This window comes from Dermacentor variabilis, chromosome 1 (genome assembly GCF_050947875.1).
Source record: "Dermacentor variabilis isolate Ectoservices chromosome 1, ASM5094787v1, whole genome shotgun sequence".
In the NCBI taxonomy this organism is placed as follows: domain Eukaryota; kingdom Metazoa; phylum Arthropoda; class Arachnida; order Ixodida; family Ixodidae; genus Dermacentor; species Dermacentor variabilis.
In genome coordinates, this window is record NC_134568.1 from 105,715,796 (window position 1) to 105,729,285 (window position 13,490).

At 47.4% G+C, this 13,490-nt stretch overlaps 1 protein-coding gene across 2 annotated transcripts in view; it reads right to left on the bottom strand.

The window, feature by feature from the left end:
• The window catches only part of LOC142582493 (serine/threonine-protein phosphatase 1 regulatory subunit 10-like), a 63,796-nt gene that overhangs the window by 35,324 nt on the left and 14,982 nt on the right, over window positions 1-13,490 (bottom strand). Inside the window, exon 1 of one of the 2 annotated variants that reach the window (XM_075692284.1) lies at window positions 3,691-3,837. The exons of the other annotated variant lie outside the window; for it this stretch is intronic. Within the exon in view, the coding sequence (XP_075548399.1) occupies window positions 3,691-3,774 (84 nt within the window). The 5' untranslated portion in view covers window positions 3,775-3,837. Of the gene's footprint in view, window positions 1-3,690; window positions 3,838-13,490 lie in introns of those variants that run through there. 2 annotated transcript variants of the gene reach the window in all.

Here is a 13,490-nt window from a genome sequence, read left to right on the forward strand (position 1 = left end):
GCAGGGAGTGACGTAACTACACTTTCATACTTAAGAGAAGACCCTGCCAGCAATTGATTTGTGTTGTGCCAGGGCTATGGGAAGGTCGTGTATAATAAGGACTCCTGAAGAGCAGCGTGCACACGAGGCGCGGCGAATTTCCCTCTCTGGTCTACTCTTTTTAGGTGCACGAAGTTGCAGCGCAGGCGAAGTCGCAGGCCGCCGAAACAACTTCGGCTAATAAGGTAAATTACATGTGAATGTCGCCACGTGAATACTTTCAACCTACGTCACAATGGACACTGGTTCTAGTTGACAGCTTCGCTGTCCAACCACCTTCACATCATTTTTTTCACTAAGCCCGAGGGGTGGTTCAAGACCCCTTTTAACGTGACGTGGCGGCAAACGCCCGCGCCGCCACCGACTCACGAAGGAAATGCCCCCCCCCCCCCCCCCCCAAGCGTAACCGCGCCGCGGAAAAACTTCCACGATATTGCAGGCGCAATCGGCGAGTTCCGCCATTAGCGATGCGCAGGGAGCCTGAATACAGGGTGATGTCGGCCTTTGTAAGGTTAGAACTACATGCACGTACGTCACAGAAATGACGTGACTGAAGAGCACGCTAGTTTTCTAGCATCCGCGCGAGATGGCGCCACTAAAGGCACATTCACACCGAAAGCGGAGCGTCTAAGCGGACAAGCGGATTTTCAAAGCGGTGAGGCGGCGAGCGCCCGCGCCTGTTCAGACCGGCCGCGTTGTCTGGCTATCCGCGCCGCCGGGAAGGAGGGGCATCTCGCAATTTCTTTAGCAATTTCAAGGACGTGGCGCCATCTCGCGGCACTTTGGGTTTGTGCGCGCACTTTCGATATTTTTTTCTTCGTGGGTCGGCGCGCTCCCGTCCGCTATGTACTTCTGCAAAATAAGCTCAGACGAAGAAGACGAGATCGTTGGCATTTTACTCGTCACTTGTCTAGTCGGTCTAAGATTTGTTACAGCGCAACACAAGACAAGGACAAAAGAAGGTATAAAGTGACGACACGGCGCCGTGTCGTCGTTTTATACCTTTTTTTGTCCTTGTCTTGTGTTGCGCTGTAACAAACCTTACTATGAATCCCAACCAACTGGCCCAACTTGCCATTTTGACACTTTTGAATAACAGAAGCGAAAAGCCCAGAGAAAGACATTCGTTTACATTCATTCACCAGCGCTTCCGCAATGTCGGGTTCTGATTGGCTGCGGCCAAAGCGGCCAACTTATCCGCGCGGAAAAAATCGGTCCGGGCGCGATCCGGCAAAGCGGCCGCGTATTTTCCGCAAAGCGGAAAATCCGCGGCCGCTTGGCCGGATCCGCTTGTCCGCTTGTGCGCTCCGCCTTCGGTGTGAACGTGCCTTAACACTAATGTTTTAAGCTGGGGCGGAATTGGAAGCGAACGGTTCACTTGGCCTCACGCGATTGGTCAGAATTGTGCTTGCCTCGCCGGCTGTGAGAGACCGCGGGGCGGCAACGCAAATTATCAACACGTCACGCATCAGTAAATCGTTTTCAAAGCGAACCCGTCATCGGCTAAGAACGGAACCGGCGATGAGGTAGTTCGCTTTGGGTTCAGTTGCTTGTGGTTTGCGACCCTGGCCGTGCTACCCCTGAGACACGAGGGGGTCGCGCGCACGTGCGTTGGTTGCTTCGGAGGCTATCACTTGCCTTTTGTCGTCTGCTTGGCGTTGCTCTTTCGGTGTCGACGACGGCTGGAAGTGCGATACGCGATGGAAGAGATGACGGGAAGTCATCTGCAGCGCCACTGTCGGCTTTCTAAGCAAATCTTTTGCAGGCTACTCCACGACCGAACGTGACCGAACGACACGACACGTGACCGAACTCACTCACTGTTGGAAACACTTTCTGGTGTGCTTGTCAAGCTATGCGCTACGGACAGCACCGACGACCACACGAAACTGAAGAATAAGTTAAGCTGTTTCATAATATATAGCATGCCGTTTCGAGATCGGGCATCTTGAATGAGGAACGATAGACAGCGGTTTGCAATACATTATTACTACATTCCTTAACCCTTCCGGTACCGCGCCCATTGGGCATCGTTAGCCCGCTAACGATGACTTGAAACGCCGCTCACGGACACACTGCGCTATCGGACGTGAAAGAGAACTGTATTTTGCTAAGCAGTTCGCTTTTTTTGTACCCCAGGCGGTGATTTTCTAACGCGCTCCGAAGTATTCGCGATCGTCATAACAGAAAGCAAAAATGGCCGCCTCCGGGAGCGGCGCGCGCGCGCGGCTGATTTTATCGATAGATCGAGCACTAAAAAAAGGTTACACCCTTTGGAGGCTTATTTTGTCCCCAACAATAATCGTGATCTGCCTTGCTTGCGCTTCCTCTCTTGAAAACTCGGCGCTCGCTACTTTCCTGTCGTGAATGCTGTCAAGCTGATAACGCACAAGCCGTTTGTGACTAGGAAGTACCGGGCTCGATACGTTAAAGAAAGGAAATGCAGGCAAGACAGATGACCACTATCGTTCGGAGACGAAACACAACCCAAAGGCTATAAACTTTTTTTAGAGTGAGCAGCGACGAGTCTGAGGAAGCTACATTTTCGTCGGACGTCCGACTCGGGGCGACGACGGCGCCAGCAGCCCGACACGCCAAACTGTAGTGCTCGAACTTATTTTATCCCACAACCTTTAATCTGGTAATTTATCTTTTTTTGACACTCATCTCGTTAATAAAACTTATGCGTGAAAAGTGCATTTATTCTGCTTTTTGTTTATGCGTTACAAAACATCGAGTGCAGTAGTTCCTTCAGAAAAAAATGTGGCGTTACCTATAACACCTATTTTCCCCATGGTAGGCAGAGTTAAGCAGGCGGATGAGCGTTAGCAAACTTTCGGAGAAACGTACTCTAACTCAATGCCACAAAGCGTGTTCATTCAAACCACCCCATCGCTGAAACTTTTTAATGGTCTGCAAAGTAGTCCTGTGGTCTTTTGTCGAGCTGTTTTTGTTTATTAAAAAATACGATGGCTACGAGTGTGAAAACACATGATCGAACCTGTCGCGGTGGTTTAGCAGCTATGGTGTTGGCGCTGCTAAGCACGAGGTCGCGGCAACAAATCCAGGCCGCAATGGCCGCATTTCGATAGGGGGCGCATTACAAAAACGCGCGCGGCCCGTGCATTGGGGGCGCGTTAAAGATCCCCTGATGGTCAACACTATTCCGCAGTGCCGCACTACTGCGTGCCTCATGATCAAATCGTGGTTTTGGCACGTAAAACCCCAGAATTCAATACACGATCTAGAAATGTAGACCTGCATAGCCTCTCAGATTTCCTAGTGCATAATCGCAATAACTTTTCACGCTGATAGCCATATTCTGGGAGCGAACGGTAAACACGAGTTTCTGTAATGGGTGAAAAAAAATTTTTAGACAGCCTTAACCCCTTCCCCAAAGCTTGGTCGTCAGTATAACGGAATTTATGCTCGAAAACCTGCTCTACAAGTCCAAACGAGGTTTCGGTGCCTGCTTGTGACTATAGTTGGTCAATACAGAATAGGGCACATATTTTTGCGGCTACTGGGTGCCAATTTACACTTGTGAGCCGCTCTTTATGCTATTGTCACAGCCGATTAACTTATTCATCCACTGCTATTTCATGCAGGGAAAACTGTCTTCGAAGCATTGAAACTACCCCATGCTCTCACCTCACCGCAGCGCTTGCCCCAACTCGGAGGATGCCTGGTGTCCTGCGCCGGTCTTCGCCAGATGGAAACTTCGTCCCAAACCATGCGTCACTATGACGCAGTTAAGGCCTATTTACGCGGGCGGACAGACAATGCCCGAAGCAACTGCAGACACTACTACCATTCTTGGTCAACGGCGCTAACAAATTGACTAATCGGGAACGGTGCAGAATTCTTACAACGCAGCAGCAACTGCTCTTTCCTGACGCATATATTTTATGCTAGCTTTTATTTTTCCCTACTTCGCAGCAGTACTTCAGTTCCTGTAGACAAAAAGCGCCCAAAACAATGCAAATTACCGCGGCAGAAGCGGCAAAGCTGCTTGCAACCGCTTATCACTCGCAGCTGCCAGTGGGAATATACACTAACAGCCGTTACGAGGCTACTACATGGACCGCATATTCGACGCACTGAGGCGTCTATAGCCGTCAGCGCGTCCATATCACATCGGACCAATGACCACAAATTACTTCGGCCGAAACGCGTAGTATGGTGCTTAGGGATTTTAATCGATAACGTAATTGCGCATATTTCCGCCGGAACGGTATTGTGGTTGCGCCAACATCCTGGTGATGAAAAAGAATATGAAGATGCGTTCCATGTGGTTATGCTTGGTCGCTCGCAGCCGCTTTGTCAATCTCATGACCACCTACAAGTGCCAAGAAATATTTAAGTGCTGACGTGCAAGAAGTGGCACGAATGTTAAATCAACGGAGTACTGACACGAAAATTGTGCTCAACTTTTTTCTTTTTCGCCCTTTTAGGTAGCTGTCGACTCCATAATTACGTCAAGAACCTTCGATTCTGCGAGTACGCCTTAAATAAATATCGCAATCTTAGACAACCCATAAAAACACAGGTCAAGAGCAGCGCGACTTCCGACGTAAGTCACGGAAAGAGAATCTGGTGATCATGTGGTCACACCAGCGGGTTGGTTGAAGGCCATACAATGTCATGACAGAGTGGCCAAAAGCTTGCCAATTAGCCCTTCTGATTGTTCGCTTTTTCATGTAAACGCAGGGGGACATGCCTTCGCATCTTGTCCCATCGAATAATGAGTGTCGTCGGCGTCTGGCAGCATGGCCATAGTATGTGGTACTCACACAAGAGCGCCATAACAGGTTTTGGTGACGTGACGAGTTTCTTTTCTCACGTCCGAAGCCGCGCCACGCTTGGCGCACGATTTGAACTGGTCGCATTGAAATACCACGTTTTGCAATTATTGGTTGCGCTCTCGGGGAATTGAGGCCCCCATACAGAGTAATTACTGGGTCGGCTATTCACCAATAAAAACGAGACCTATTCTCAGTGGACAGTGGTCGTCACCCTGATAATGGCTTCTCAAGTTCGCTGCTTAGAGGACCAAACATAAGCCTATGGGAGACACCCCCCAATACGATACTACTACTAAATAAAGGGAAAATGAGACATCCACTCAAACGTAGCCAAGTGCTACTACTACTACTACTACTACTAATAATAATAATAATAATAATAATAACAACAACAAAACATCTGCAGAGCAGAGCACACCACCATAACGTGCCTTCATAAGCCAAGGAGGCCACTCGCAGATGAAGCAGTACCAATGTGTACTACGTGGCCTGCATGGAAACCTGATGCCATGTTTCAAGACGATTCTTTTCCATTTCCCATTCATTTTCTTGCCCTTTGTCATTGAGCCGCTCGAAGCCACGCCCTCATTAAAACATGTCCTTTGATAATCTGTAAACGAACGCCTTGTCAACTCGCAGCTCACTGTCAGATGTCCACCTTTGAAAACTAAAATATGAGCATAGCGCGCGTACGCGATATATTATAAGCGATTAACAACAAACGCGAAGAACTAGTCCTATGTGACTACCGACGAACAGCATGTTGACCAATCTTGATCTGTTTATCTTTTTTTTACAAGCTTTTAATATTTTTCTACAGGAATTAAAGCACTCACACATCTTTAATGACGCGTTATGCACGGTAACGCGCTTACACGAGCAGCGCAAGGGCCGCATTTCGAACAAATCACTTTGCTTAGATTCTGTTATCCACAAAGGGGAGTGGCTGAATCCGGCGTTAACGGCAGCGTCCGAGCCAGTGGCCATGAAGCGAAAATACAAGGGCTGAGTACTCTTACAAAACCTGGGTCAAGGGTCGGGTTTTGTGCTCAACCATTTTCACGCACGGCCACCGGCTTCCGCGTCGTCGTGCTGCCGTTACCACTGGAACCGGCCACACGACGCTACGGATACTAACGCTTGTAAGTATAACATAAATGGCTCCCCTCTCGAAGAATTAAGTGACTACTTACATATACTTAGGGGTCCACATTAATTCTAAGCTGTCTAGGCAACCACATATTAATTACTTTGGCAGTAATGCTAACCGCATGCTTGGGTACCTGCGTCGTAATTTTTCTATGGCCCCTTCTCTGAAACTTCTTTACAAAACTTTTGTTCGTTCCGAACTAAAATTTGCACCAGCTGTGTGGGATCCATTTACTGAATACCTTATTAGTCACCTTGAAGCTGCACAGAATCGTAGCGCACGCTTCCTTTTTACCAACTACTCCCGTCTTTCCAGTGTTTCATCTATATATATATATATATATATATATATATATATATATATATATATATATATATATAAACTGCGTTAAGACTTCCGTCTCTTACGCAGGAAAATAGCACGTCTTTCCTTATTTCAGGAGATTCACTACCATAACCCTCGTCTTAAGTAAGAATTACTTTCCCACCCTTCATTCATATAACCTCGTATTGACCGCTGTTATAAAGTGTTTGTTCCTTGTCATGCTAACCAACACTTTCATATTTCGTTCCTCAAACTTATGATTGTACATACAGCGGACCCCAGCGACTTTAATGCGCTTGGTTATGTTGCGCAATATTTGCTTTATGTTTTTTTCTTCTATTTATTGTTACCACTCCTTTCTGTAACGCCCTATGGACCCTGAAAGTATTCAAATAAATGCATAATCGAAGGAAATTGCTTGAAGGCCCCGCTTTTCTTCGCAGCAAAAACACGGCACAAAACACAAAATTAGTTATTGAAATACTTCGGCGCGGGGATGGGGAAGTACGGTGTCAGCTGCACACACCGTCACTTCCCCCAAGAGACAAAACGTGCGTTGTTCTGGCATCGGACGAGTCATCGCAGCCGCACAGCAGACAGTCCGAGGCAGCACGAGCGTCTAGCGTGGACGGTGCACGTTCCTGTCACGAAGACAGCCATTTTTCATTTTATTTTGTTTCCCGTCCGTTACACTAATATGGCGCGGTAAACTTATGGTGCAATTTCTAAAATAGTTGTAAAGTTAGGGATTCGTGACCTCATACGAACGACAGGTGGAGACACGTTTTGTAAGAATTATCCTCCGAGTATATTGCACTCATTTCGATGAGTGGCCGATCCCAGAGATAGCGGAGACTCGCCTATGTGCGAACCAGTCATGAAATGCAGAATTAAGAACACTTGCTACGAAATGCGGCTCCAAAGTTCAACGACTGTGCAAGGACACCCTACTTCTTTGGAACTCTATGAACATCTATGCACGCTGGAGACCGCAAAAGCAGGTCTCGATTTTCGCTACAGCAAGAAGGGAGAAATTAATAAAAAAGTTGCTGTATATGCCAAAACAAGTTGCAATAGATATTCTCTAGTTGCACCTCCTACAAGGGACCTTGAGCTTTTTCAAGCGAATTGGTTATGTTTCACGGCTTGTATGTGCCCACAGCATACATAAATTGCATTAATGTTGAAGATAAATAATCTCGTTCGGTGTTCGCGAATTTTCATTGTGAAAAACGCCTACATGTAAATGTGCAATATCGAGGGTCTCAACGTTTATGGACATGAGCGAACGCCTTTCCCATCGGCTGCGTTCGCTAGCTTATTATGCGTGTTAATATAAAGTATGGCTAAATTTTTTATATATCGGTTGTAACAACCATTTCGCTGTTATTTACTAGAATAGCTTTTGCAGCCTGTTACTGCGTCGTTTCTAAATGATAACTTTCAAGGAACAAATGATTTAATTTACAACGTGCGGCTGATACTGTACAAAAGGAGGCAGGGGCCTTATCAGGCATGTAATGTATTTAGTTTTCATATACTGTTGAAAATTTTCAAAGAAACAGATGCAACAAGTCACAGGCAACCCCTCTCAACCACACGTTCTGAAAGCTCAGCCCGACATCGACGCTAACTGTTCCCGATCTCGCACTCGTAGTGAGGCGTACCGTGGTTCGAGTTACGGCAACCGTGATGAGGTGCACCCCCACAACAGGTACAGTACTAAGTTACCGGCCCACGCACAGGGCTGCCGCACTCGTGCAGTGTGCCCCGCTGTGGCTATATTCCGGTCGGCTATGCCTGATGTGTCTTTAAGCGTGGAGTTCTGGCACCTTCTGTAATCCTTCTTTCAGCTCTCCCAAACGAATAATGCTCTCGACGCCAAGGTCCTGTACTTCTACGTTATTGCTGGCAGCGCTGCTCGATGTCAGTCAATCTGACTGGCGCCAAAGACATGCGCCGGCACTAATGAAAGCAGACATGTTCTAGCAGTGGTGTAGGTACAGGATCAGAGTTGTTCGATATAACGTAAGCAATAAATTGCATACTGGCCACGTTTACCGAGTTGCGGCTATCAAGATCCCACATTCACAGTGTCAGGATTCTCTACGTCACGTCCGCACACTTGTCATGCGATGTGCTGGAAGTTGGGATGCCGTCTGTCACTAAAATTACCGCTTAAAAAAAGCGAAAGCTAATAACTACGCGACACGGCCCTTAATAAACCAGAGGGGCTAACAGCATACTCGCGAAAAAAATTCCACATGAAAGTAGCACTAGCATGACTTTTTTATAGTTAACGCGTGAAGACTCAAGTAACGAGATATGTACACCACTCGCCCATGCTGAGCACGCTGATCAAGCTTTATTCAGTAAGATTGTCTCATAACAGTAGAGGAAGAGAGGGTGAAGTAATGAAATGGGCCAGCCGTCGAAAGGTGCTCCGCGCTACACCATTCGACGGATGCCATACTTTAGAGAGAAGAGCGTTCGCTAATCGCCGCCAGCCTCCGCCGGTGGATGGCTGGCGCCCGTAAAACCAGCACCACTGGCGTAGCAACAGGGGGGGGGGGGGGGGGGGCCGGGGGGCCGTGGGCCCCGGGTGCACGGGGCCAGTAGAGGGGGGGGGGGTGTCATATACGTCTGAAGACACCGGAAATTGTCGATATCCCCGCCTTCCTCGACAACACCGGGGAGGGGGGGGGGGGGGGGGGGCGTTGACAGAATAGCTAAGAGCCCCGGGTGCCAGACGACCTGGCTACGCCACTGACCAGCACGCCAACGTGCACGCTCTTCATCAGTTCTCGTTGGAGGATGGGTTCTAATTTTGCGGTAACCTACCATTTTTAATGACTTCAGAGCTCGTCTGAGGCCACTACCTGTAGCCATAACGTTCTAAATGTCATGAGAACGAGCAAAGATCGCCGTAGAGCCCCCCATATTAAAAAAAAGGCGGGAAAGGGGAATAAATTCCACTAGCAAAACTAAAATTCGCCCAACGAAAGATCCCACGCATATTGAAGAAACCTGCATTGAAGAACAGTTAAGTGAGATGCGCGGCGAGGTCCACCAGTGACCAACGGCGATAAGCCCAAGACAACAATGAAGCGCGCCGATAATTGTATGGAAAAGAGGCCGGAATCTAGTGGGGGCAAAGCCAGCTGTTGGAAATAGTATCTGTTCACGAGGTTGCGAGTTTGCCCAGTTGCGCAGAAAGCAAGCCGATTACTCGTAAATGCTACTGGTTTCAACATCTCGCGCTCCGAAAAGCACTACTTTCTGCGGTGCAGCCAGCGGTCACATTGATGTTTCTGGCCGAGTTAAGACGCAGCAAAGCACAGCAACGTGCCTTGGCGCACATGTGATCACAGTGCCGCCACGCAAAATGCCAGTGCTGTGGAGTGAACTCCCGGAACAACTGAAATTGTGCAATCTGATTTGCCAATGTGCCAGTGCACGCCGAGAGATGACATGCTTCCTCTACCTAGACAATGTTTCTCACAATCCGGTAGAAGCGCAAGCGCTGCTATCGTTTTTGGGTCCAAAGTTGAATGACACTGCTCCGCCTTGACAGAGCACGTACGACTTCAATTGCTTGCTTTTTTTATGAACAAACGTTGCCCTTGTATTATACTATTGTATTACCTCCCCCGCCCCCCGAGGCTTCGGAAAGCTGTGTGATCGCGCTTGCGGTTGTTAAATAATAATAATGATAATATAATATGCGATAATGGGCCACCCATCGCAGCTTCGCGTTAATATCAGTTTTTAGAAGTCGTTCGAAGTACGAAAAGTAGAACAGAGCCTCTCGTCTTCTGTGTCAGTGCAGAGATACGTTATCTATCCGGCGCGGTCCGCTGTTATCTGCAAGAAATTAATCGGACGCTGACGCCAAAGGCACTGCACGCGATAGACGTGCTCACATCCCAGCGTTACGCATATATGAAACACGGTGGACCGATTGTACCAACGAACAGATGAGCTCATGTGGTCAGCGAAAAGCTGTACCAGCAAAGCTTGAACATTGTTGGAATGATTGCCGTTCGTGTTCCACTCAGTTAAATGCTTCTGGTTTTACTTGAACGGTTACAATGTCGCACGAATTTATGATTGCACGACTTCTTTACCACATCCGAATGCGTCAGTGTTTCAAAGACGCCTTCCATGATTTGTACATATGACCGCTAAAACTCCAGAGAAGCTTGCAAGCCCGCCTATTTGCAGAGAACAGTTGCCGCACAGGCAGTACACACGGCAGTTTGAGAAAATGGCAGAGAAAAACGCGAGATTTTCTCATACCGCGTGTGCCTGTGACCACTGTCAGATTGTTATGAACTGGGGACTCGACATACACTTATATTTTGCTTACCAAGCCTCACAGCCGTGACGGAGTTAGGGAATTTGCACGATAATGGTCAATGCGAATAATTTACCAATTAAAATTAGGGACCATGCTGTAATTGCATGAGCTGAAATCCAACTTTTGCTAACGCTTTGTGCCTAGATCCAGTTTCAATACGGGCTACACATGGCGGCAACACCTGAAAGAGCGATGCGTTTCACCGCAGACTGAATACTTATTTCTAGAACTCGGTGCAAGGCACACAGTTTCCAGCAAGAGGTCACGCTTTGAGCACTGGCCGACTTCAATTACAAAACGAACTCTAAAGACAAATGATCAAATTTCATTAATAGTCGGGCTGGCGATTATCTCGCAAAACCTGATGTCCGCCGTTATCAAGCGAGAGTCGTCGCTAAAATATGCGACGTCGCACACAGAACAGTCGTATCAATAATAACACGAAGAATAAAAACGCAAAAATGATCACCGTAACCGACCATGGAAGACAGTAGTGGCTGGCGCCCAGCGCCGGTGGTAGACGGCGCCACAGTGTGTCATCGCGCTCACACGGTACAGCTCTCTGCACCTACGTGCACAAAGCTACTTAAAGGGACACTAAAGTGAAAAATGATTTATTCTGCGTCAGTAAATTACCGTTCTACAACACCGAAAACACCACTCTTACAACGATAAGACGTTTGGTAAGGCAGAAAAAGCGCATAAACGAAATACGGGTGGCGACGCCTACTTATGTTCCCACACCTGGGGGCTGTGACGTCTTTGATTTTGATGGCATCTTCTATGGCCTACTAATTATATATTGCGGTACACATTGACTATATTGTGTTCTAAAGGAACCAAATATTAAACATGGCAAGTTTCGGGAACCTTTATCCAGCCAACGCGGCCCTAATGCGAAAACATACTTTGGAATTCCAGACGTCACGCTGACGTACCGGCGCTAGGGTTTCGGCGCGAAATTCAAATACCGATACTTGGAACTTAATTTTCTCACCTAATAATCAAACGATCTTTTTGAAATGACTGCCTGCAGGGTTCTCAAACCATGCTGCATTAGTCTAAACTGATTTATTGTTTCGCTTTAGTGTCCCTTTAACCGAAGCGCGCGTTCGAGAGCGCTACTGTATACACTGCCAAATTTGATGACCGCTTTAGCCGTAACAAAGATTGAACTCTATTAATTGTAGAATTCTATTGAATTATACTGTGGTGTTTGCCATTACGGTACAAAATTTCTACTTAAAAGCTTTGTGGCAGCGCTGTAGGCGACACAGAAACTGAAAGCGACATCAAACTTGTCCACTCATGGTACTGAAAGGCAAGCGTGCAAACACAAGTAGTGGACAACACTAACGCCTTGCGGTACCATGAATGCCCGCCAAATTGCTAAAGGTCCGGAATACTGGTGGCTCTGTCATGCTCAAAAGCATATTTAACATCGCTGGTAGATTATTCGTAAGCGTAACCTTAACGACAGCGCATCACGCGACGGCCTTACCTAGAAGACAGGAGGTCCATTATTACTATGCAAAATCACGCCCCGCCGCTACCATCTCAGAGTATATTGAATACGCATATTACGTGCGTCACTGCGCACACAGGTATCTATCGCACCTGTGTGTCTCTAACACGAATTCTCTGTGTAAGAGTTGCGCAGCTGCAAGTACGTCCAAAAATAGCATAACAGCTAATGCTATTGTTCTTCAAAACGTTCGGAGACAGCTTAGCCCCCCTCTTTCTCCAAGATTAACCCACCAAACTCAAAACAAGTTGTTTCGGCCAGCACTTTCCATGCCACGGTCACCAACACTGCTTGTTTAAAATGCGTGCAAGGTTCCCCGCATTGCACAATTCGAGACTTTTTTCTCCCTCGTGTCGCATGAATACGGCGGTACTTTGGTGCTCGTAGGAGCGTTGAGACATTAGGAACAATTAACGTTTTATTTTATCCGGGACATTTTATGCAGCACCAGTGGTAGCACACATTTTCACAGTGGCGATGTAACGGAAGAAAAAAGAAGTAAGGAAAAAGTAAGTGAAAAGTGTGCCATGGAAAATCCACTCAAATGTTTTCAGAAGCGTTCTGTAGTCTCGGCTTAGATTTAGTAAAACCAGGACGTAAGCAAAAAAAAAAAAAAAAAAACTAGAGGGCGATTGTTAAGTCACGTATTACCTCAGGCGCTGACCAATTGGCCGCGACAGTAGGCCTAGTTCCTCGAAGTGTCAGCAATTCGCCTGTGCGCATGGTAGCATCCAGCAACGTCACTAGCAAGAGCGAAATGCAAAGACCCGCCAAAATTCGAGCTGAACCGAAAACTTTTTATTCTTTTCGGTGCCAAGGCCACATATGGCGCAAAAGTGATAGCATGCACTCAGGGGCCTTTTAAGCACGTCGCCACTTTCTAACTTGGTTATTACTACTACATTACTAACTCACGCAGGCGAAGGAGGCAAACTTTGACGTGAGTAAAATCAAGCAATGGTTTTTCGACGAGTGTCGCCGCAACATAAAGCACTTTGGCTCGACATCTGGTGCATGTTCAGCTGTTGGCCTGGTAACGTGTCGGGCCAGTGTTAACCTTCTATTAAGGCACTTTCCACACAATCGCCGTTCGGTTCCTCCAAGGAATGATAGTTACGCCATGAACATCTGCGCTGGAAAGTTTAGCAGCAACGGCCCCTTCAAACGGCAATGCTTATATAGAAAAGTCTTCCGTACGCAGCTATCCCAAAGAGGCACGCATTCATGCACAAGCTCACACCTCTCGCGAGAAGGGAAAGTCACATGATCAACAGAGACAACAGGCAA